The sequence below is a fragment of the Andrena cerasifolii genome, chromosome 3, assembly GCF_050908995.1.
Source record: "Andrena cerasifolii isolate SP2316 chromosome 3, iyAndCera1_principal, whole genome shotgun sequence".
Lineage (NCBI taxonomy): Eukaryota > Metazoa > Arthropoda > Insecta > Hymenoptera > Andrenidae > Andrena > Andrena cerasifolii.
Window position 1 is genome coordinate 9,301,994 of NC_135120.1, and position 24,374 is coordinate 9,326,367.

A 24,374-nucleotide genomic window follows, 5' to 3' on the forward strand; every position below is an offset into this window, starting at 1 on the left:
ATTTTGAAGAATATACTTCTGGCTAGGGGGAAAACCAGAAAAAATTACAAAAATGACATTTCTTAGAAAATAACGACACTTGCAGTTTGAAATTACCTTTTCACTATACTGTTCGTCCTTTCCACGCCTTTAAAAATTATAAATTTCACTATTTTGTAATTTTGTCTGGTTTGCCCCTAGCTAGAAGAATATTCTTCAAAATAAAAAAGGTTTCAGTCGAATCGGATAATAACTTTAGGAGATACAGGTCCCACCGATTTGGATGAATTTTTTGACGCCTCGATTTTTAATGACTCCTCAATGCGGTCTGCAAAGATTAATTATAAAACAAAAAATATATTTCTATAACATAAAGCATCCTTAATACAATGCAAAAAGTTCCATTAAATTATATATAGTAGTTTTCCTTTAATTAATTCCTAAAGATCACCTATTTTGATGGGCTCTAGACCGGAACCTCCCCTTAAGGGTACTAGTCGTTCCTGTCTAAAATCAAGCATTTCTGTTTCAATTAATTACAACCTCATCTTTTGGGGCTTGGGGGATAGTAAATTTGTTTTGAATCGAATGGAACCTCCGTTTCTGAGTTACCCCTGCAAAACAAAAGAAACTTTTTTTAAAAAGCCTTTTTAATGATCCACCTGTAGCGTAATATATATTTTCTATTTTTGACTCTACAAATAATTTTTTTAAAGCTTATGACGTTAATAAACTTCATGCCAAAGAACAAGTCTCAGTTTCAATTGGTTTCTTTGCAATTAATTGAAACAGAAATGCTTCATTTTAGACAGGAACGACTGCCTAGTACCCTTAAGGTACGTTTACACGACGACACTTTTGTGTCCAGATCAAGTGTACACGACACTCAAAAAAAATTTCCGGAAGATTGGAAACTGCCTAGAGCTGTCCGCGACACTGAATTCGACCTATCGTCGCAGGAGTTGCAGCTAGAGCTAGACTGAAGACGCTACAACTAGCTCTAGTTAGACACAAAAGGCACTTGATCTAGACACAAAAGTGTCGTCGTGTATACGTACCTTTAAGTTGTGTTTCATTGGACACAGAAGCAACGTCACTTCTCGCTAATGTCTCGATTTCAGCTCTCCGCGATTACTTTTGCCCGTGATTTATGGCTGCTGTCAATGCATTGCTTTCCTCCAACTTCAACGAGCTTATTTTTCTGCTTCTGACAGTATTTGTCGGGGAAAGGGAAACAAGTGGCTTCGCAGTAGCCGAAGCAGCGGCACCCCGTTGTACACATCAATTTCTTCGCGGCCTTGTACACTTTATTGCCGGCGTTTCATGGAACGGAAGAGCTCTGCCTGGGTTTTATTGGCAGGGGCGTCCGTCTTCTTTCTCGGTCCTAATAGGAGACAGTCACGTGTATCGATAACTACCGTGCATCGTGACCTGCATTCCCTTCGTATCCTTCGCGCGCTACCCTTCGATTTTAATACACGCTTGACCTCTTTACTGCCGATTCAAGCCTTTTTCAGCATCCACGACGTCGTCCTTGACATTGTTCGATCGATGCATTAATTCCAACGCGATGTATTACTCCGATCGCCCGTTGCCATAAAACATACCACCGTGTGACAATCTTTATTTCATCACCCGGACCCCACACTGGGCGTCCCCGAGCCGAGGACACTCGCTTCCAGTTCGATGCAAATGCAGTTCTTGGATCAAAGAGTTTCAGTGAACAATCTGTTCTGACCTCCCCATATTCAACCCCTTGCTTTCCTTCCAGGGCGTAGAAGATACACCCTAAAGTCTACCAAAATTACGACCCAATAAAAAGTAGTAAATGCTCATCAGCCGGTGCCTAAGAAAAGTTTTCTCATGGACCTCTCAGAGCGCTCCATCCCCGATCTCTCAGTACTCCCTTCGCGTATCAGTGACCGTCTCGTCTGGGCGCGTCCAAGGATTGCCCCTGAAAGCGTTCTAAGCGATATTCGGGCGGGTCGATGGAGGGTCGAGGCTGAATCAGCGCGGCGATCAGGGCTGCCAGGAGGCTTCGTCTCGTTCGATTGCACGGGTCGCTGCTCGCCCATGGCCCATGACCCATGCCGAACAGAACACACGACTCGGTGGAGCTCGCACACGCGCAAGCGTATTAGGAAGGCGTACGCCCATTATGCGTAATGCGGCTTCAGGTACCCGCGATGCAGGGAGAAGAAGTGGCACGAAGGAAGAGGGGTGGCCGGCCGACTTCCGGCTGAGTCAGACCCATCGCAACCGCGGCCGGCTCGGGGTGTGGGTTGAAAGGTCCCGCGACTCTTCCCTACGCTATTTCAATAATCTCCGTGGAATTTCGGCGATTCGCCCAACCGCCCTGTCTGCGGATGCCTTGACACCTTGACGGCTGACGGGCGTGGGTGGGAGGACTCCGTGGGATTTCCACGCCGGTTTACAATAGTCGTTCGCTTGGGTAATCTAATTGGTGAAGATTAGACGCTAATGCTCCATACTTTTAAAATAATTATTATTATTAAAAACGGAAATTCCCGTAGCGTACGAACTTGTATAAACAGTACAAAAACTAAATTTAAAATTCACCTATTATCTCTTGTGAACCACAGATGGGCAAAAGTTTTATTTAAATTAAAGTTTTGAATGACGTATAAAAGTTAAAAAAAATATTGTCGAATGAAAAAATTAACTTTAGGAGACTGCTACCTCAGTAATTTAATTTAATTTAAATTAATTTAAGCACCTCTGGTGCTGTGATTAGGTCTTAGGGCTCAGACTGTTTTGTTTGTTTTTATTTATTTTATTTTATTGTTTTACATTTTATTTAATGTTATTTTATGTTTTTGTTATATTTACTTTATCTTTGTACTAATTTGCTCTATACTTTCTATCTATAGGGTTCTCCCGTTAATTTAATAATAATAATAATAATAATAATAATAACTTTATTCGTCAGATAATCTAAAGATAAGGTAACTTTTATTTGATCCGTTATTTACATAATTATTTGCTTAGTTAATGCCTAACTCTGAATAGAACTTTAGAACAGGCTTCTTCGAATATCGCACCTGTAGACCTTCAATGAAGAAACAACACGCGCGCAATGAAATGAACACTCACGCGAACCAAGCGTCGGAAGAAAATGCAAATCGCGCGCATTCATTTACTCTTTCGCGGGACACGCTCGTAATTGGATCGAGGAACGCGGTCGTACGCGAAATAATTCCGATCAAATACCGAGACCTGGCCGGTGCCCGTTATTTTTCTGGCCTGCATACGCAAACGCACCCCGTGCGCCTCTTACCCTCGCATTATATTCCCCTCTCGATTGAATGCAGACAGGGAGAGCTGACCGGCACGCTGCATTTCAAGCGGTCTACGCGGCGGGGCCGAGTGGTGGGTGTGCACTTGAATCGTACACTGTCGAACGAGAATAGTAACTGCACACGGCAGAGGTACCCACACGTAGGCTCCAGCGCAAAGGCTGCCGACCCATCTCTCCCGTCGTTCTGGCTTTGAAGCTACCCGGAGCGAGCGGCATGTCAGCGTGATATTGCGATGCGATATAATTAGACTCGTTCGATGCACGTCGATATGCCGTGTGTGCAATTAATCACGAATATGCGCCAGTCATCCGTGGCAGATACGTCTACGTATCGATCACTTATTGGGAATCATCGACGCTAGATTTTGCGAATAAACTGGACGTGCCTATTAACTTCATTGATTTAGAGTCGGTAGACGAGAGAGTGAATGTCCTAAGGGTGATCTAATTGTAAGTAGACCGAGCGCTGTCGAATAGTAGTATTAAATTTAATTGACCGAAACTGTGCGCCGAAATCATGTTTTAATTTTTTAAAAAAATTTTACGGTGGAAATTCCAACTTCATTATTTAAATAGTATCGAATGTACATCCCCATTATACTCGCCAGTGGCGCACCCAGCGGAGGGAGTTAAGAGGCCCTGGCACCCCCCAAATAAGGGACGTTGTAAGAAGAAAAGATAACTGGATTTTAATCTTGAAATAAATTTTTATAACCACCTAATGAATTTTATTGAATTTACAGCAAAAATATTTTTACCCCTTCAACTCGGCTCCCCCCACTGATACTCGCTTCCGTGCATAGTCCTTCCTCAAGTGCGTCGATTAGAGGGATAAATCATAGCTCAGAGTGCTTGCAGCGGCGAGGCGAGGTAGAATGTACTTAGGTGCCCCGACGCTGACAGCAAAGTGCATAGTCGTTGAGCAAGCAAGCACTGAAATAGGCGACATGTATATTTTTTAAAAATAGACTCCAAAAAGGCAACGGCGACTCCCTTCGCTGACGAATACTTGTCCGCGGTATTTCATGTAACTGATACGAAATTGGAACTGTTCGAGTCGCATCTCGAGACGACACGGCGGTGCCAGCTTATCCGCGTATTAGTCGTTTTTCACCGAGACCGCTCGTGTCGCAATCTTTCACGGTGGTCCAGATCTTGCGGCTGGATTCTTCGAGGTCGCGCGAAACCGCGCGCGCTCCGTTCACCAAAATATATGGCAACGTTACGGGCGTTTCGTACGCGGACAACCTTGCCCCGCAACGATAACAGCACTGCCGGCACCGCTCTGAAGATTACATCGATGACACAAAGCCCCGATCTGATTCCAATGCCCTGGCAAATGCTCCGGCAAGGCGAATCTTTGTTGATCAGACGTGGAGTATCAGCGACAATTGTCGGTCTTCAATATTCTAGCTTCCTTCAAGCGTGCCACCGAATCCTTCCTACTCAACCATCTCGCTTTACCTGTATGAAAAACATAGCGACTCTCGAATCTTCAGAATACTAATATACGTCCATAGACCTGCTCTCACTTGATAAGCTCTCAGCTAAGTCTCGCCTTTACGCCATCTTCGTGCACGTTGCTTTTATTTTGGTGTAATAAAGACGTTTTATTATTATCATTACTCGCGAGAGATCCTCATTAGACTTGCATTCTAACCCAGATCCTTTCCAGTTCCGTAATGCAATTTATGGGAGAGAATCGCGTTATTCGCATTGCACACCGGCACAGCTATAGAGTAACAAGTTCGTACGACGCTCGATATATCGAGACGGTTCTATTTTACCCGTCGGCTCGTATTGGCGCCGTATTAGGAAAGTACTGGTTCAGAAACGCGGTCACACTAGTCCTCAGGATTGAAGAAACATCGGCTTCTCGCGATAGCTGCCTTACAAGAAAGAGAAACCTGTATTTTCATATCAGAAATCGGTCTAGCAAGTAACCCGTGTATTAAACGAATCTCATACGTCTCAGCTTCCTCGGATCCAGTCAAAAGTGATATAATTTGTCACGCTCGATCCGACTGGCAGCCCTTCGGCCGCGAACCGGCTGGAAAGTTACGAATAAATGAACTTCGCGTGACACGGAGAAGTAAAAGTAAGAGTCGCGCGTAAATCCGCGACAGGTAACGTAAGCGCGTGAGCTTAAAAGTACCCTCGGAGAAATCAGACGTTAGCGACGACTCGCAGCGAGAAGTAGGTAAAATCGAACAACGACCATAGAACGTGGCTCTCATACTCGTTGAACTTACCCCTGAGTTTCTCGAGCGGAACCGGCAGAAGAAAAAGGTTTTAAGGTTCTTCTAATCTGGCTCTCCACGTTGCTTCGGGGAACCCGGCGAGTTCCACGATCTTCGCGAGTAATCTAGTTTGCCCGAGAAAACTTTCACCTAGTTTGAAATTCGTTCACGTATCGCGCTAGGGATCGCGGGCATTGGTTATCGGGAATTCAGCGAACTTTTAACGGATAGGTAAGGAGTGCTCCGCGTCAACTCCAGACGTAAGCTCAGTTTGAATCATTATCGAATGGTCGCTCGTTCTTAAGAAACTCCGAGATTGCGCATGATTCGAAGGGGTCGCTTGGCTGGCGCAGAGATTGCCACCGGGAGGACGTGGCGATTTTTTCGCATCGTCGTCGCGTGACCGACCGCCGAAAACGCGGCGAAAGGAAAGGCCAAATGTTACGAATACTTTTTCCCACGTGGCGCGCCAGATGGGAGCCTTTTGTGCGCGCTGCATACGGGAGAGTCCGATGCACACGCCACATCCTATCGCGGGATGTACCGGTCCCATTAAGCCGCACAAGCGGCTCGCCAAGAAAACAACGGAGACCGCGGAAAAACAAAACAGCGAGTGGAACGTCCGATCGTCGATTGCATCACGTCGATTTCTTTCCATCGCGGGCCACGCGGAAAACGGAGCTCACGGACCGTCGCGAAAACAACAATCCCATTGAGGGATTGCACGGTGGCGAGGCTGGGTACCTAATACAGTGTTTAAAGTAGAGATCCCTATTTCACGTGTATTTAAATACACGTGTACACGTGTATTAAACGTATCTGTCCCTGAATCCGTGTATCTTTTAGTACACGGGTACCCGTGCACTATTTCACGTGTATTTAAATACACGTGAATTTAGATACTCGTGTATTTATAAATACACGTATATTAACGTATCCGTTATTTTGATTCGTCTGATTTTTAATATCTATAGCTATCCCAGAACTCTGGGGGATTGCGAAATTCATAAAAGAATTAATGTATTTAAATATATTTACTAGAATAATATGCGGAAGGTATGGTTTTACAAATTTTCAGATTGTAACTAATAACACAACTATAAAATTAACAAGATTTATTTAATCGATTACCTATTTTGATACAAAAAATTAAGGCATTACTGGTAATAAGCGAGCTTCTTTTTAGACGCAACGATAATCCTTAAAATTGAAAAACATCACTCGGTTTTATTACACTTATTGCTTAAGTGACCGCCATTGCCCATTCTCCCGTAGTTAATGCCCAATTCTGATGAAAATACACGAATACGTTGATACACGTGTATTTAAATACACGTGAAATAGTGCACGGGTACCCGTGTACTAAAAGCTACACGGATCGAGGTACGGATATATGTAATACACGTGTACCCGTGTACACGTGTCTTTTTACTACACGTACCATACCATGGTCTCTAGTTTAAAGTCATACTTGATAGTCCAGCGGATAATAGTGTTTATCCCCCGTATCATTTACGACCTCGTTACGTTTCCTTCATCCCCAGCAGCCAACGGTGCCCAAGCACGTTGCCAAGTGCCCGTTAAAGATCAGTTAAACACTCACTCAAGGTTTTATTGATCCAATCGGCCAGGTCCTCCTGGAGCGGCAGCAACTGTCTGCTCTGCGCCGAGTGGAGACGCTCGTGATAGAACTCGGCGTACTCTTCCTCTTCCGGCGAGGGCCGCGGTACGTCGGCGCGATTGAACACAGTCACCGAAGAGGGTCCCCAGCTGCTCCGATAACGAGTGTGCTGGGAAGACGGGAATCGATTCGTGTACGACATCCTGCTGGCGGAAAGGGCTGAACACCGTCCCAGGTCCTCCCTCTCCAACTCCAAGCGACGGTTTATTCCCTGCTCCGGATGTCCCCCTGTTCGGATGCGCCGCGGAGCTCCTCAGCTTCCAGACTCTAGATCACCGAAGGTGTCCCGGCGACGCCGTGCCCTGCAGCCCGTCTGGCGATTACGTGAGCCTGGAACAAGAACGGGCGTAGCATTTGAACCGCGGCGCTTTATCGCACGCGGGCACCGGCGAGCGTGTTCCAGTTTTCTTTACTCTTATTTCAGCCGAGCAGAGTCGCGCAAACGGGCGATCTGATAAAGGGACGAGTCTTCGACTCTCCCGGCGGAGAATAAAGAGCGGAGATTAATCGTGGGATCAAACGACACGGTGCCGGAAGACTCGTCCGGAGGCCGTGTTGCAACCATAAACGGGACGAGAGATTGAGTGGTCGAAGACCTCCTGAGCGCGCTTTCGGACGCGCCGCCGCCGAATGACTGGCAGCAAGGGAACCGAGCGTGCCTCAAGACTTTCAAGTGTGTTTTCGGAATGAATGGGTTTTATGTTACGGGCGCCTGTTTATAGGATGCTGTTGGATAGCGTCCGATAGTAGCCTTCGGAGGGATGAGATTGCGGCTTCGAATTTCTGATGGGTGTATGTCGGGGATTGCTAGGTGGTCGACTGGTACCGTTCGATGATCGGGCATGTTCTCTGGTGGGTACACTGCGCCTCTGATGCTTTTTCGTTAAGGGGGTATAGGACTATTGAAATCTTGAAAAATCGATTTTTTATTATTATTCATTCTGAAAGTGACATGCTTGGTGAACATTTACAGCGATGTTTCGTGAAGAAATTCGAATAATTACGGAAATTATAGCGCTGAATGTAATTGAGTGCACCGTCGAGTAACGACGTCACAGAGCGGTATTGGCGTAGGGGACTACACTTTGAAGTAGGGTTCTTACTGTTTTTCGGATTTACGGATATCCGAGTCTCGGGTATCCGAGTACTCGGATACCCACAAAATGTATATTCGGATATCCGGATACTTATTTAATTTAGATTAGTTTTAATAGTTTTTTAACTGAAACTTTTTTTTTAAGTAGTTCATAATACTATGTAAAGATAGTAAAAAACCGGGAAATCTTCATCAAGCCGTTGACTTGTAAAAAAATCCAGAAAATGTACACATTTTCCGAGGGTTCAAACGGGTGTACCCCCTTAAGGAATCCAGAATTTGATCTCCGTTAACAGGTTGTAGTTTGGCGACGACACTATCTATCGATCTGAATCAAATGATTCTTATCTCGATGATCAGATGGGAATGGCCAGAAAAATGCACTCAAAGTTCCCGATGCTGTACCTGTCGGTGTTATTGGAGTACTCGATTACTCCACGCTGCAATCTCCAAGGAATCGATATAAATTTTCATAAACCTCGCGTCCGCAGTGTCCACAAACGCCTCTGTATTTACCCAACATTCAAGCCGACCATTAGTATTCATCGACAGCCCCCGGGGACCGCGATCCGTCGCGCGTAAATGCCTCGCGATTTTACTGAATCCACTGCGTAGGATTAGGCCATTACACAGAGGAAGTATTAAAAAAGAAAAGGAGAAGAATCTTCATAAATCCTTCCAGGCTGCTTGGAGGACGCGACGATCGCCTCGGATGACGCGAGACCGTCGGCGGACGCTGATGCAAGAATGCACTTGTGGATCGATGAAATGAAATCCCTGCGATCGTGTCGCGTGACTTCGGTGGACAAACCTACGTGTGTCCTTCGACATCGATCTATTAACGTGTCGTCACTGCCTCTGGCCAGCGTAATGCAATCCGTCGTAAACAGGTGACGATCCTAACACCGGTCCTCGGGCAACAGCTCTCGCTTGTTTCTATCCCCTTCGGAAACGTTTAGAAGATCGCGCGGAATATTCCCCTTCGCGGCCGAGCAGCGGGGAGCAGCCGTGGCACGCGATGTTCCCTCGATTCCCCGGCGAAGATTCGATTGCCGGGCGATCGTTTATGAAGTTTCTCATGGCTGACGCGAGCGCGTGGGCGAGAGATATCACCTCGAAGCCGCGCGATGAAGTTCTTCATAAATCAGCCGACCACGGTGATCGATTATTCAATGACAGCACGCCAATTAATGCCGCTCTCGCGTTATCGTGACAAATGGAGCAGAGAAGCGAGCGTGTCGGCCTCAAGGTGAGAGCCTAGATGCAACGAACAAGTCAAGATAACGAGTTCGCGGCGGGTGTTGTTTGCTTTGGCACCGGTGTATCTCTTAATTACACGGGCTTGTCGGCGCAGACATCGATGCTCGGGGAGACTTAATATGCCTGTGCACTGGCGAGAAATTGGTGGTCGGGCGTGGGACGGTTTTATTGTGCTGGTTTCGCGCGTGCTTATTACGCCTCCGTCGACAAATTAATGGCGAACGGGTGTATCGGTTTGGGTAAGAAATGGATTAAGAAACTTCCTGCTCTTTCCTGCCTCGCTACCATTATACATAAGCATTGGACGTTAACGGAATAGAAAATTATTTAAATAACAGATCACATAAAAGTGACTTGAGCCGCGGTTAAAGTTAGAAATAATCTAATCTAGGTTAAAGTTAGAAATAATCTAACTTTAACTTCAGATTATTTATAAAATAAAAATTTATAAAATAAAATTAATTTTTTTATTCAACGAATAAAGTTAACCCGGGCCCACTTTCTTCGACACATGACTTTTATTTATTACTCGAAATTTATTTAAATAAAAATTTTGCCCGTCCCTGGTATGCATATACAGAGCAGTCAACTTGACGAAGAACACTATTTTATAATAGTACCTACAGTGGAATTGAATGAATCTGAAGAAGGAACTGAATTATACAAAATTAAATTTTACTCCCAGCTTTTGATTTATTATTAAACGAGGAATCACTCCCTGTACAATATAGATGAATACGCTAATCTTATTTGAAGAAGTGTGCATACTCTCGCACTGTACGCGCGACCTCTAAACTCTGCAAAAGAAGCATGTTCTTCGCCGAGCAAAAAGCAGCTCGAGGTGATCCTCTGCGAGCGCTGCGCTTCACCCACGCGTCGAATAAATTATGCCGATTTTTTAATGAATCTCTCGCGGCGCGAATGACGCCACACGAAAACGTCGCAGATTAGAACCAGGACGCGCCAAGTCCACACGATTATTATTAAGCGCGGACGTAAACGCTGGATCAGGAAGGGAGATTGTTTTAATTAAAGCGCACACCCCATTTATTCCCACAGCGTACGGGAAAGCGAAAAAATCTTTGCAAACCTTCCCCCATTAGCATTTCAGGAGTCCGCCGGTCAAATATTACGAGGTTCCCGAAGCGCGATTATACAACAAAAAATGCATAAACATTTTCGTTACGTCGGAACGCGAACGTGGATTGCTCCACGCATTTTAATGCGTTCTGGTAAAGAAACTTTCAGTGGTTCTCAATTTCTTGAAATTAAAAACGGGGCACTATGTAGTCGAATGCGATTTCTTGCAAAGTTTTCAGAAAGTGATCTATCTCCGCGACGAAAATTAATTTCTCATACTAACAGTTGAAGGCTGTACTTCCGATAGGGACCCGTGGCCGATCGAGATGAAACTTGGTGGGTATTACGAGGGGTGTGGAAAGACCCCAAATATAAAATTTTAGCTTCGGCAATTAATGCGTTCAAAATATACGGGGATAATTGTGCATAAAAGGGTACACCTTACAGATTTTTTTAATCACTTTATCACGGTCCCCCCTGTTAACAATATTTCTGTTGACTTATACCGGCATAACGCATTCCACTCTTCTACTTGCTCCGGGCATTAGTATTGGTTAGAGCTAGACCAGCACGGAGGGCGCGCGCCCGCGAGCGGGCGCGTAAAGCATGGTGGTGAACCGATGTGAGTTTGGTGATGTTAAAAATGAGACTGTGGTTACGAAATTTCAAAAATAAAAACATGGCAAGACGGGAGGGTTCCCGGGTAGGGGGGCCTGCACCAACGTCCAAAAAAAATTAACAATAATTTTTTATTAACCCTTCGTTGACATTCTGTGTGTGAGCCACTCATAAGCTGATTTTGACGTTCTGTATCTTCTATGTGCAAAATAAATACCTTTCTTCCAAAGCCAACTTACAAACTATTTTCTCTCTCAAAATATTATATCTGAACAACAACTCTGTCGATTTTCAGCTTTTATTATTCAAATTTGTAAAAGTTACAATTTTTTTAAGATTTCCTTCGTGTTTTCTCGGCATATGGTAATCTAGATTTTTTTTACAAAAACTGTGATGAAATTCCAATAAAAAAAATATCAGAATACATTCTACAGACCTTGAAATTGACCCATGATTTTTTTCATAACGATTAGATTCTTCAAATAAGAATGGCAGAGTCGTTCGAAAATTGTTCTGGGTGTTAGCCACCCAGGTATGTCAAAGTTGTTCGGAAAAAGTTAATATTTCGGAAACGAATAAATACCCAAAGCTACAATTTTAGATTCAGGGTCCACACACCCCTCCCCCAAACCTCATCTCGATCGGCCACCTGTCCTTTTCGTAATAATATGCCAATTGGATAGTTTGGTGAAAAATCCTTTGACGGAGCTGAGAGTGTATCAATACGATGCGAGGGTATTAATTTCTATCCCGGACATGTTACATAAACCGTATCGCGCTCTGCACTTCCTACATGTATCAATACCTATACAATTGTTCAATCGACTGCTGAAAGCAACATTTCCTTGTAGCTTGAGAGCCCAGAAGAGCGGAATTAATCTAGATTCTAGAATAACTGCCCAAGGCAGCACGTACCCAACAAAGTAGCGAAACTAAATTGCCCATCGCACCGAACAAGATCTTATCGACCAGAATAATGACCCAACGCGTACAGTGCGAAACTAGAGCTTCGCCAACGAACCCGACAAATTGCCAAGGAAAAACTATATCGTAACGCTCGATAACAGGAAACCAGCGACCACGTTCAATTCCCTCGCAGCCCCCCTTCACTTTCTCCCTCGTTCCATCGCCGAAAACCTCTTCCTGAAAAGGACCAAGCTAAACAGCAGCGCGGGCCATCAATGACCATCGCGCCTCTCTCGTTTACCGAGGCACACAATTCAGCCTGCTTTTCAGCGACGGTGGGCAAACAAGTTGACAGGGTCCTGGAACGAGCTCGCGGCGAGAGATAAGCATCGAGTGCCGCGGCTCTCGTTATTCAATCAGGAAAACCGCGTCAAAGTCCTCGTCGGCGGAGCAACGACCGGCCCAGCAATTGGACAGGCTCGTAGGATAATCGCTGAATTGGATCGACGATAGCTCGTGCGGCTTCATCGACGCTTCCCAGGAACATCGCGAAACGGCGTGCGCTGTCCCGGCTTGTAGCACGAGGATCGCCCGCGTGGGCGATAACCCACTGTATCTATCTCCAAGCACGTGTAACACACTGACGACAATCACTCGGCGATCACGCGCTCCTCGCCGATCCTTGCCGCTCGCGGATGGGCCACGAGGAGAGTCGAATCTCCAGGCAGGCTTTTGCGACGCGGGTGCAATTGCAGTTGGTGGAAACGACAAATAATGGGGTTTAAAAAGGATGAACAACGAGAAAATCGGGGCTACAGTTGAGTCTGGGCTTCTCCGATCGAGGATCTGGAATTCTATGATCCTGGGATCTAGGATTCAGGATCTGAGTGTAGCTCAAGGTTCGGAGGTGTACATGTAGGCTTTTGGGGTACTATAAAGCGCGCAACTTATGGCTGCGATTTATTTAAGGGTGTCTATTTTTATATCGCTCTTGATGGATGTCACTCAGCGTTCTCCTAAATGACCTAAATGGTTCCTGCTTACAATCGCAGGCCAGAAAGAACCGCGGCTGATGGTTGAACCGCACCAGCCCAAGTCACGAAGCCCGGAGACATTTATTCGACCGTGTGCCCCGTTGTTTACGACCGCGCGAGTTTCGCCAGCCGCGTAATTCTCGGGCACGTGGGTGGCGGATTACGCGGGAAGATACTGTCGTCGGGCTGATCCCTAAAAGGAACCGACAAAGTCGCGTGGCAACCTGAGGGAGAACGTGATGAAAGCGATACGGTAGATCCGCCGGAAGCGCGGTATTTTCTGTTACGTTATACCTTGTTCCTTTTAATCGAGGAATCTGCGACAAAAGGGAGACGATTCCAGGCATATTCCATATCCCTATCCGAGAATAGAATTCTCCTTCAGCCTTGTGGCTTCCTTTTAAATATCGCGGATACCGAGTTGTAGAAGATTAAGCGAAAAATGGTTAAAGAAGCGTGAACGTATTCATTTTCACGTCTACTGTGCACTGTCGCCAACTAGGAAGCCGTATTTCTTCAAGATTTACCCGACCGCTCTAATTAAGGGTTTCCCTTCTCCGCGAGGGTGGTGAGGAGACGCTTTTGAAATTAGCGCGGTGAACGTAGAATGCGGCGGGTGAACTGGACCGCGTCAACGAAACGTTTCCTCGGCGAAGATCCCCGCTGTACAGGAACTTTCAAACGCGAGAATTCTTTGCTCGACGCCGGTTTTAAAGCTGTCAGTTCGAGGAATGGTGTAGGATCTGCAAAGATATGCAAGGGAAATGTAAATGTACTCTAGCGGTTGGCACTCAAATCACGAACGACTACCTGCAAGGGCGAAGACAGTTAGGTTTGCAGGTCGCAATAAAAACACACCTCCTACCGCGGCTTAACTGTTAATCCCTGATGAAAGGACCTTGGAAATCGCGCGTTCAAACAGTACGGGAGACCGGGGATAGTTGACTAATTTTTAACATTTCTAATTTTTATAAATAGACCAGTGGTACTCTGTTGACTTGTTACACACCAAATGTTTACAAACTTCATTAGGTATACAGGATTTATTTTTATACTTGTTTTTATTGAATCTAGGTCGTGGTTTTTATTATATTTAGAGTAGTGAGACGAAGAAGTCAACAAACCCCGGCTGTGGGGTTAGTTGACAAATATGACGGGGTTAGTTGACATTTACTTTTCAGTTTTAACTCTTTGCCTACGAAAGGCGTGTATATACTCTGTCACAGTTCCGTCAATATATACGAAAGGCGTGTATACAGTGACTCGCATTAATATTCGGACACTTTTTAAAATCGCATAACTTTTTTAGAATTGGTTCAAACAACTTGAGTTTTTTTGAGAAGGTAGAAGGATTAGTTTGCTAACTGACGCGTTTCGTCGTTTTAAATAAAAATGTATTTGGTTGTAATAGCGAAAAGAATAGTAAAGGTCGATTTTTAAATTTTTTTTGTGAGCTTGTAATGAAAATTAAAAAAAAAACCGTTTGTAGATTCCAATAAGTTGTATACGTGCCTAAAATTTCGTCAAAATCGGTTAACGTTGCTCCGAGCTACAAACGTTTAAAGATCGCAGAATAAGGTCGAGTATCACGAAAATTCCCGAAATCACGTTTCCACAAAATATTCAAAAAAAAAACATCAAGCCATACTTAGTGGACAAAAATTCATAAATAGTCGAAACAGAAATATTTACTTCCCGCCGACCATTTTAGATTTTTCATTCTCACTGATAGAACACGCAAGTTTTTGTCACGGTGACACATTTAATGGCAAGCAGGTCATTCATATGCTTCAATATCGCGAATCGCAGCATAATTTACAACAATTAAAGCGAATTAGTCAACTAACCTCGTTAGTCAACTAGACCCGGTCTCCCCTAAACGAAAATCAACTCGAAGTATCGACTTACATCAACACTTAATCACAAAGTGTAACGCCCTCGTTGGTCCCTTTAGTAATTTCCAAAGAAACTGGCGCTTCGAATACTTTTATGAACAGTTAAGTCAGCGCGTAACAAAAACACAAACTATTAACCCAATTCTTTTGATTGATAGCTCGGCTGCGCAAGAATCCGTGGTAATCCTTTAATGATAAAACAAGAAACTAATTTAATAAATGATACTTGTACATAACACTTGGAAAGTTACTAATACTATACTAATTGTAAGCCGAGGCAGCAGAACATCAGATGTGTCTTCTTTGGAACAAATTTATTCTTCACAGTGAACTGCCATTACGAATAATCTCACTGAACCATCTGAATTGGAGAATAGCACCGCTGAAAGTTGTATTTCGCCACAGACACAGCTCCATACTCCGAAAGCTTGGAACGGTACAATATTGATAACAGATACATCCAACTCCATTTGAGTCATCGAACTATATAACCCCTGAAATTGGAAATGATTCTCCTCCGTGGCTACACTCGCTCTCTGTCTTCCACTGGCCAACGCGAACGGAGCTCGAGTTCGATTTCAGAAGCGTAGAAAGCCGCGGACTGTCCAGAGAGTCCGCGATGAATCTCGCCTCGATCCGGAGCACGTACAGCGCACTTTTTGTTTCAATGTCAGTGGAATGAGAAAAGAGATCGAAAGAATCCGGCGGGGTACAAATGGCACGGCTCTCGGGGCTAATTAAATCGCATAAACAGAGCGTGCCTGTCCAATTACCGTTCCACGGGACTGTACGCGTTTCTGCGTGGTTTGGCTAGCGTGGAACGCGAGTCACTAGCCCCAGCTGTTTTACTTCCCCCGTCCACTTAGAGGCCTCGGACACAGTAGTTATTAGGATCGACCTGCGCTAGCGAGAACGCGGCGAGGAAGAGGAGAAAACGTTTCCTTCCTAACAGAAGCGGGCTGAACGTAAATAAAGCGTCAACGACGACCCTTTGAAGCCTCTAATGACCCCGGGAGGACCCGAAGGAGGTGGGAGGGAGAGAATTGCAGTTTATAACGATGTGGTCGCTGGGTTGATTGAAACCCTTCGGCGCGCTGGATCGTGATTACCTCTATCAATCTCTATGGGGTGTCTTCAGCGAGCGAAACGGCCTGTGCAGTCCAAATAATAACGATATGGAAATGTAGGCGTGCATTCCACGGCTGTCACTGGCGGAATTCTCGAGGAGGAGTTGGGAAACGGTAATTTGTAGCTCTCAGAACAATTCTTAAGAAGTCGGCCAGGTTTATGGAGGACAAGGGAGTGTTTGAAAATCCCATAGAAGGGTGCAGGTAAGACCTTCGTGTAGAGTTATCATAGGTGTTCACTTCGTTTATGATTTAATTGGCCACCGTAATTGGACTGAAATTAGGGGTAGTGAGTGAAGAATGAAAATAAGCACCATTGAATTTCCAAAATTGTTTTGTATATATATATATAAGGAAAGACTGGGAGGGAAAGCTTCGATTATCTTGGTATATCATTCCGTCTACTATTTTCATTTTCCGGTTGTTTGCGAGGCTCGGGTACGAGACTCGTAGAGAAGTAATTCTAAAGCGCGGTAATGCTCCGTTAGCGGTAATAAGATTGAAGTAATAAGCAACAGTTTTGGAGCGTGACCACCATCAACGTGTGTGTACCATACGTGCGCGACTACAGGACGTTCCACTAATCGGAAAGGAGGCGGACGAGGAATTCCTGTCTCACGAACGAGAAAATTTCGAAACCACGAGTGGGAGCAGTGGTCGCGAAAGTTCGTGAATTAATGAAGCCTTTTCTTTCGTTTCTTCGGTCGCAAAAATAGGAATCGCTTGGCGGCGTTACCAGCGCTTCCGGTGAAAGGAGAAGCTGCGGGCCGCGCTTCTTCGTCGCGGGTGTACTTGGGATGCAGTGCTTAGGAGATCGAAATATATTTCTGGAATATTGAGGGACTGCTCATCAAATTGGAGTGGGAGGAGTAGTGTATAGTAGTGTAACATTGCAAGAATCGAGTTTAAATTATTAGGCTACGAGAATAGCTGTGGAACCAAATTCGCCTGTACCCTAATTCAGTGTTTCCCAACGTTTTTTGAGTCGCGACCCCATTTTATAATATTCATATAACATGCGACTCCTTCCCTCTCCCATATACGGTAATGTAAATCTATTAATGTAAAGAAGGTATTTCAGAATATAATTCAAACTAAAATAATAATATATTTAATTATTTTATTTGCAAGGGGAGGGCACCACGAGGTAGACACCGATTCTGATGAGCCTTAGCACGATGAATCTATGTTGAAAATGAGTAAATAGGTGTCCGAGCGTTTCTGCCAATGCGCCTTAATAATAGAGATATTTACATGGAAATTATTAACAATTTCATAGTGGCCGTGGGGTTTTAGAGGGTAAAAATCCCACACTACCCTGGCTTCCGCGGGAGATTCCCTTCTGAAGGCGTTGGGGTGCCTTTTGAAGATGTCTCCACGTTAAAAAAAAACTTTATAAATTTTTTTATAAATTATTTTATTTATACATTTCTTTTTAACTTGGGGAAATCTTCAAAAGGCACCCCGACTCCTTCAGAGGGGAATCCCTGAGGCGCCAGGGTAATTGTGGGATTTTTACCCACTAAAACCCCACGGCCACTATGAAATTTTTAATAATTTACTTATAAATATCTCTATTATTATCGGACATCTATTTACTTATTTTCGACACAGATCCATCGTGCCAAGTCTACCTCATGGTCTCCTCCCCTTGTTAGTGCGACAGTCGTTCCTGCATCTGGCCAACCAGCTTTTTCTTTGTCTCATTCATGAAAAATCAGTGATCAACTTAAAATAACCGCGGCGACCCCCCTGGATACACTTCGCGATCCCCAGTTTTGGGAACCACGGCCCTAATTCGCATGATTTCGAGGGAAAATTTGGAAGCCAGAAGCGCTAGCTTCTTCGCTACCACCCTGTATGGCGTAGCGTAGTGAAATTTATTGTTCGGTGGTCTAGGACACGGGCTTAGGGGGAGAGGGTATTGAAGCGTGTCATGCTAGGGAAACAAGATTAGTCTAGAGTTTCCTACGGTCTAAAGTATCCGTAACTTTAGTTGGCCCGAGGAATATCTGCGCGGGTTTACGGGAACGCGTTGCGCATGCTTGTTTGGAAGGAATGGAATGGAATACAAATTTCGGGCAAAGAAGTACAGTTAAATGCGAAGCGAATGTGACTGACAGGTTGAGAATTGACCTACAAACCACGGGCACGTGAATTGAAAAAAGAAACGTCCTCCGCAACGTTTCCTATTTTCTCAGTCGATAGTGTGCACGCGTCTATCGACAGCCTCCCAACAAAGTGAACAAAGCCGTTTCGGTTAGCGAAACTACTTTACGCAGCACACAAAGCAAACGATGCGTGGAACCGAAGTTAATGCTTCTGGTTTTTAAGCAACAAAGGGACAAGGAATCTGTGCCATTCGGTATCTTTAAACGATCAAACAGTGATTAAGCAAGCCACCGATAATCAAACGCTCGCGAGTTTGTCGCTGTTTGCACGGGCCAGGCATTCCTCGAGAAGTCGCCTCGGAATCGTGACTCCGTCAATCGTGCACCGCGACACTTTTATCGGAAACGTGCGTTCTTACGGTAAAAGTTCAACCGCGTTTCTTGAACTGTGGCTTGAAAGCCAGATTCAAAGCTGTCCAGCGGCAGCTTTCGTAACTTGTGCGGACCGAGAAACGGTCCCCGCTTGAAATCGTTCGACGTGTTCCAGGGATTTAACTTGCACAGCAGTTCCCCGAGCAGCTGTACACATGATGCAACTGATTAACAGACGGCTCTCATTGAGTAATTGCATTGTTCCCAAGAAAACTGTTTCAAAATAACCTCGTTGGAGTGCTGGAATGCATGTGTGTGTGCTTTGTTGACACCGTGCCGCTGATGAAAGTGTAATCCTTATGAATCATCGAATCGGGCGATTGCGCCCGTGTGAGATGTAATCGAACAGCGTTGCGAAGAGGTGAGGTGTGTGTAAAGGGAGTTAGTAAGAGAACATCGGTCTTAGATAAACCTGCTGTATACTAATGGAAGTACATACAAGTAAATTGTTATCTAGATAAAGGGAACTCGGTTTGGAATCAAAGGGATTAGTCTGCCCGCAAGAATATCCCCGCGACTAGGTCGTAATAGCCACGGGGCAGTTAGACGTTAGAAGTAGGCTGGAAGAATTGAATTTACTAGGGAGCGAGCTAGGCTGGCTCGTCAAACATTTGTCCCACTAATCTATCAGCGGGCAGAGGTGCACGTCGACCGCGTTAACAGCAACCTCAATTACAGAAGAAGACGAGGATCGTCTACTTGTTACACGTACGCAAACGGAGCAGACATTCTCGCCTGTATGCGGGTAATGAGGCTCCTAGTGGCGGGCCGTTGTCCGACGCCTTAGAAATTCTTTAATGACTTTATGTCGCACCGCGCGCACACCAACTAACGCCGTTTAAGCTTCGTTCGCCCGCGTTCGGCGTCTTTTTGGCGACCGCCCCGAAATGAAAGGTAACCGTGCCCCATTGACAACCGCCACGAGTGCTAGGGTCGGTGGCGGATTTAAGAAACAAGGACCAGGTGGCAAACGTTCTGAGAGACCCATTTTTTTTTTGAGAGAGAAAATGAAGAGGTAGTGTACTAAAAACGGGTCAAGTGTAGTAGTGCGAAAAAAATGTGGTATTTTGATACCTATAGCTAATCATATTTTTTTGGAGATGAGGCCCTTGGGGTGCCTTCTGGACAAGGGCCCAGAAGGCAACTGCTCGTCAGCCGCCCTGGTAAATCCGCCACTGGCTACGGTCAACCTACAAGCTATACCTCGGCGTTACTTTTTTATAATTAAAAGCAAGCACGATCAATGGCGAAATTTTTCTCATCGCGGATTTGAATCCTGGTAGTTAGAAAATTGATAGAGTAGCTCGTATTATTACGAAATTGCTCGAAAAGCGTGCTTTCTCTTTTGTGACGCGAGGTGTTGCGAATTCCTAGTTTGAAGAATCGAAGTAGCGCCGCGTTATGCGTTGGGTACCTAGGGTAAAGGACCCATGTACCGGACGGCCCCCTATTACTGGACACAATATTATTATTATTATTATTGTTATTATACGGGAATGCCCATAGTATACGAAATACAAAAACAATGCAATATACAGAGTCCAAACACGTACAATTTAAAATACATTAAGTGAGTAATAACTAAATAAGTAAACTAAATGGATGCCCTAAGTGTCCCGATGTTGTTGGTTTGCGTACCTAGGGAAAAGGGCCCAATTACTCACACCTAACCAGTTACTGTCACCTTAAGCTATTTTACTTAAAATAACGAATAAATAAACTATAGTATATAATTTATAGTATAGATTCTAGGTTGAATTACATAATTCTTTTTGTGTATGACTTTACAGCGTTTATTAATTCGTTATATTAAGTAAAATAGCTTAAGATGACAGTAATTGGTTGGGTGTCAGTAATTGGGTCCTTTACCCTATATAACGACGTCCTGATATTCATTTTCACGATTTATAAAATCCAGGCTATATAAATTACAATATAATATTCTTATAATAACGTGTGAAATTGTAGTTTTCTAAATAAATGAAGGTTTTTATAATTAAATAATGTAGGTTACACGTGTGAAAAGTGTATAGAAATTCTCATTCTAGCAATTATCGGCATTTGACCATTTTCATCATCAAAATGGCTAATCATCACTTACATTTCAGAGTCGATATAATAATAATTCAATTGATATAATGTACAAAAATGATTATGTAGTGATAGTACTAAGTTCGAAAATTCTAAGTACTAAATTCGAAAAAATGCGTGTTGACTCGACAGTTACCGGATGTTCGTGAACGTGCGAAGGATTTAACCTATTTTCGTATCGATATAGATGTTTACATTAAAGTAACAGTATTTGTGAACATTTAAGAGAATTTTTAGGATTAAAAATTTTATTTGGCAGATCTGAATATGAGTGAAACTATAAGAAAAGAATACAGTAAAGATTCGATTAACAAAGCTTTAGAGGTTATAATCTCCCATCGATCTTCGATAAATGCAGCCAGCGTACAGTTTGGCATTCCAAGGAGCACATTACACGTCAAAATTAAGAACCAATATAAGCACAAAAAAACAGGACCAGAATCTCACGAAGATGTTTTAGTTAAGTGGATAACGCATCTAGACAGTGTCCGGTAGCTCGGGCACGGTAAATAGTTCTCAAGCGTGTCCGGTAATTACGACAAAATTTTATTTTACATTTTTACCAATATCTCTTTAATATTTCATAATTTATTTAAATCAAAATGTCCCGAACTTACGGAAATGCTTAATAATCAGTTCAATGCAAAAGAAAATCCCAGAATGTATGAAAACCTATGTTGAAGTAACGAAATAAAGTCATTCTTAAATAACTTTCCTGCCATCACTAAATGTCCGGTACATGGGCCCTGTACCCTATTGCCAGCCGTGTGGCTTGCACAATGTGTTGTGCGTGCATGTACGCTGATAAGGATACCAGTTACGAATGAATAATAAATAACTCATCGCCTAATAATAAGTGTCCGGAAAGAATACGTAATAATCCGAGTGGCTTCTCGTTAACCCTGCTCTTAAACCGTAACAATCATTGTGCTCGTATCGAGCAGGATAACAACGAAGATACGACAATTAGTACCAATCAATGCGTTATTCTCCTATCGACGAGGTAAACACCAGCCGGCAATGAGTGCCAATAAAGTACGCATGGCATCGGCTCAAATAATGGATAAGCACGTGGTGACGAGATTGCGGCTTCTATTCACATACCACTGCCTAATCAAATAGAGCTAAGCTAACGCACAGCACAGAGATAACCCTGTACACCGTGTTAACGTTAAATAAACACAGGTTACACACGATCTTCTATTCACGATCGGCTGGCGAGTCTTCGCAATTCACTTCAATTGCATTCAATTTGTCGCTGGAGCATTTTATCGCACAGCCGAGGGGCTCCGCTACTTATTGCCGCCTCTTTGGCGACGTCGAGTACCAGGATTATCGTATTACGAGTACTACTCGATTAAGGATTAACAAAGTCAGACACCAGCATCGATCGAGTCACGAGGAATCGGGAAACTCTTAACCCTACATCGTCCGGTTCGCTCTCGAACGATATTACTCGAAAACGAATCGTACCAACTTCGAGCTAACCATTCCACTACACGCCGGAGGCAAGCACGTATCAACACAGTCAATAACAGCCCGATAACTTTCCCAATTACCGTCCCGCGTTCCCCACCAGCAGTGTCTTCTCTCCGAAACAAACGTAAACCGACACCGTGTCTCGAGTCGTCGCGCGGCGGTATCCATCTACCGAGTGACGGAAGTAATAATTTATGCTTAGGCTATATCACTCACCCGATGAATCTCCGTGAACATCTCTCGTTGTCCGCTGGTCCTGCGTCCTTCGGGCTCCGAACGTTGAGGCTACGGTTCACCGACGACAGTTTCCGAGGAGGATCGGGACGGCTCCTGACATGCCGTGCGAGCGACGTTTAGCGATGCGCACAACAGACGCGCACTCGTCGATCATCCGATCGCAACTGCAGCCCTTCGGTGCCGGTGCCGGTTCTGTTGCCGGTGGCGTAGCGAGAAAGAGAGGGAAGCCGCTGGCGTGGGACCGAGACGGACGGATGCGAAAAAAAAGGTGAGCGAGAAGGAGGCGTGCTATCGGGACGGACGGGTCCCTCTCGTCCCTCGCTGCTCATCCAGACGCTCGCTTGTGTACGAACCTACGAGCAGGCTAACACCGCTGCGTATTTCTTACGTACAGCCGCGTGAAATTCCGCGGGGGGGGGACACGCGCGATTCTCGTCCCAGCGACGAATTAGAAAGAGACCGACCTCCGTCGTTGTTTCACGCGAGGAAGACGCTTCGGCGCCGCACTTTCGTTCGAAATACGAAGAGCTTTTTCTTTCCTACTGCTGTCGAGTTTTACGACACCGCGACTCCCCTTTGCTTTCGCTCGTCGCTGACCGGGGAACGCCACGTGCAGGCCGCCAATGCGTACCGGCTCGGCAACTGCAAATACACACACGCAACCCGGAGGTGCATGCGTGCGAAAGTGGGTACGCGCGACGCATGCGCAGTGCACGTGCCCACTGCGTGCAGACCCCAGAGCGAGTATACGCCGGCCAAACACCCCCACGGACCGTGTCGGTGCTCCTCAACCCCCGCCGACTCCCCTCCATTCAACCCCGCGCATTCAGAGAGGAAACCCCCCGCCCCTCGACTACAAGGATCCCTCCCGACGAACCCCTTAATCAATACTCTCACCGCTCTCTCTGCCAGCCAGGAGCATTATCCTCCCGGCCCTCCTCCCTGGACCAACTTTTTGGCACGTCGCGCGGCACCGTGGTCCGGACCCCCGCACAACTCGATTCTCCTCGTCGCGTTGCTGTTCGCGCTGGCCACGTTTCAACGTCGTTCTCTCCGCCGCGATGATAAGATCCCGGGTTTATTCACGCTGGTATATAGGCTGCGCCGAAATACGTGGCGCGGCCGAGAAAGTGGTGACTCCGAGCACGAAAGCGTGCCGTTTAGAAGGGTGGATGCAAGTATCGCTGGATTCTGTAATAATTCTGCACTTACTGGTTTAATGCGCAAGTGGAAGGGGCAGGCAATGCCCGAGGGAGAAGCACGGGGATGCCTCGATTAAACGGGGACGCGGTATGCGCGAAGAAAATTCAGGGGGTGTGATGGTCCCCGGAGGAATGCCGTCGCGAGCCTGTGTATTATTTTATTAGCCGCGAGGCAGAAGCCACTTTTCATTCAGCACCTGCATTCACGTTCGATATACATAGCTGTATCGTGAGAGATTATGGCGCGGTCGGGGCGAGAATAAGCGCTGATTGGAACCAGCGTTTGTATTAGTTAATGTCACACGATTATTAGTTTTTGCTGATTCGTTCCAAGGGCGGATTCAGAGGGGGGCGATCGCCCCCCCAAGAGTAATAAAATAGAAAAATATTATGACACTGTGTACTATTCTGTATAAATAATTAATGTGAATGTAATTATTCAGGTTATAGTTTCAGATAGAGATATAAATTACAAGGAAATTTTAAATCTTGTAAAATAAGATTGAAAAATGTACTTATGTACTTTTACATATTTCGCCCCCTCTAAGAAGGACTTCTGAATCCACCACTGATTCGTTCCCCGGGCT

The 24,374-nt window shown here is 45.0% G+C and overlaps 1 protein-coding gene across 1 annotated transcript in view; it reads right to left on the minus strand.

Annotated features, from left to right (window-relative positions):
• LOC143367547 (growth arrest-specific protein 2) overlaps positions 1–22,933 on the minus strand; it is a 32,130-nt gene extending 9,197 nt beyond the window's left edge. The window contains exons 1-2 of the mRNA XM_076809503.1: positions 22,565–22,933; positions 7,142–7,549 (exon numbers count right to left, since the gene is read on the minus strand). Coding sequence (XP_076665618.1) covers positions 7,142–7,361 — 220 coding nt within the window. The 5' untranslated portion in view covers positions 7,362–7,549; positions 22,565–22,933. The remainder of the gene's footprint in view (positions 1–7,141; positions 7,550–22,564) is intronic.
• Positions 22,934–24,374: the final 1,441 nt, after the last annotated feature.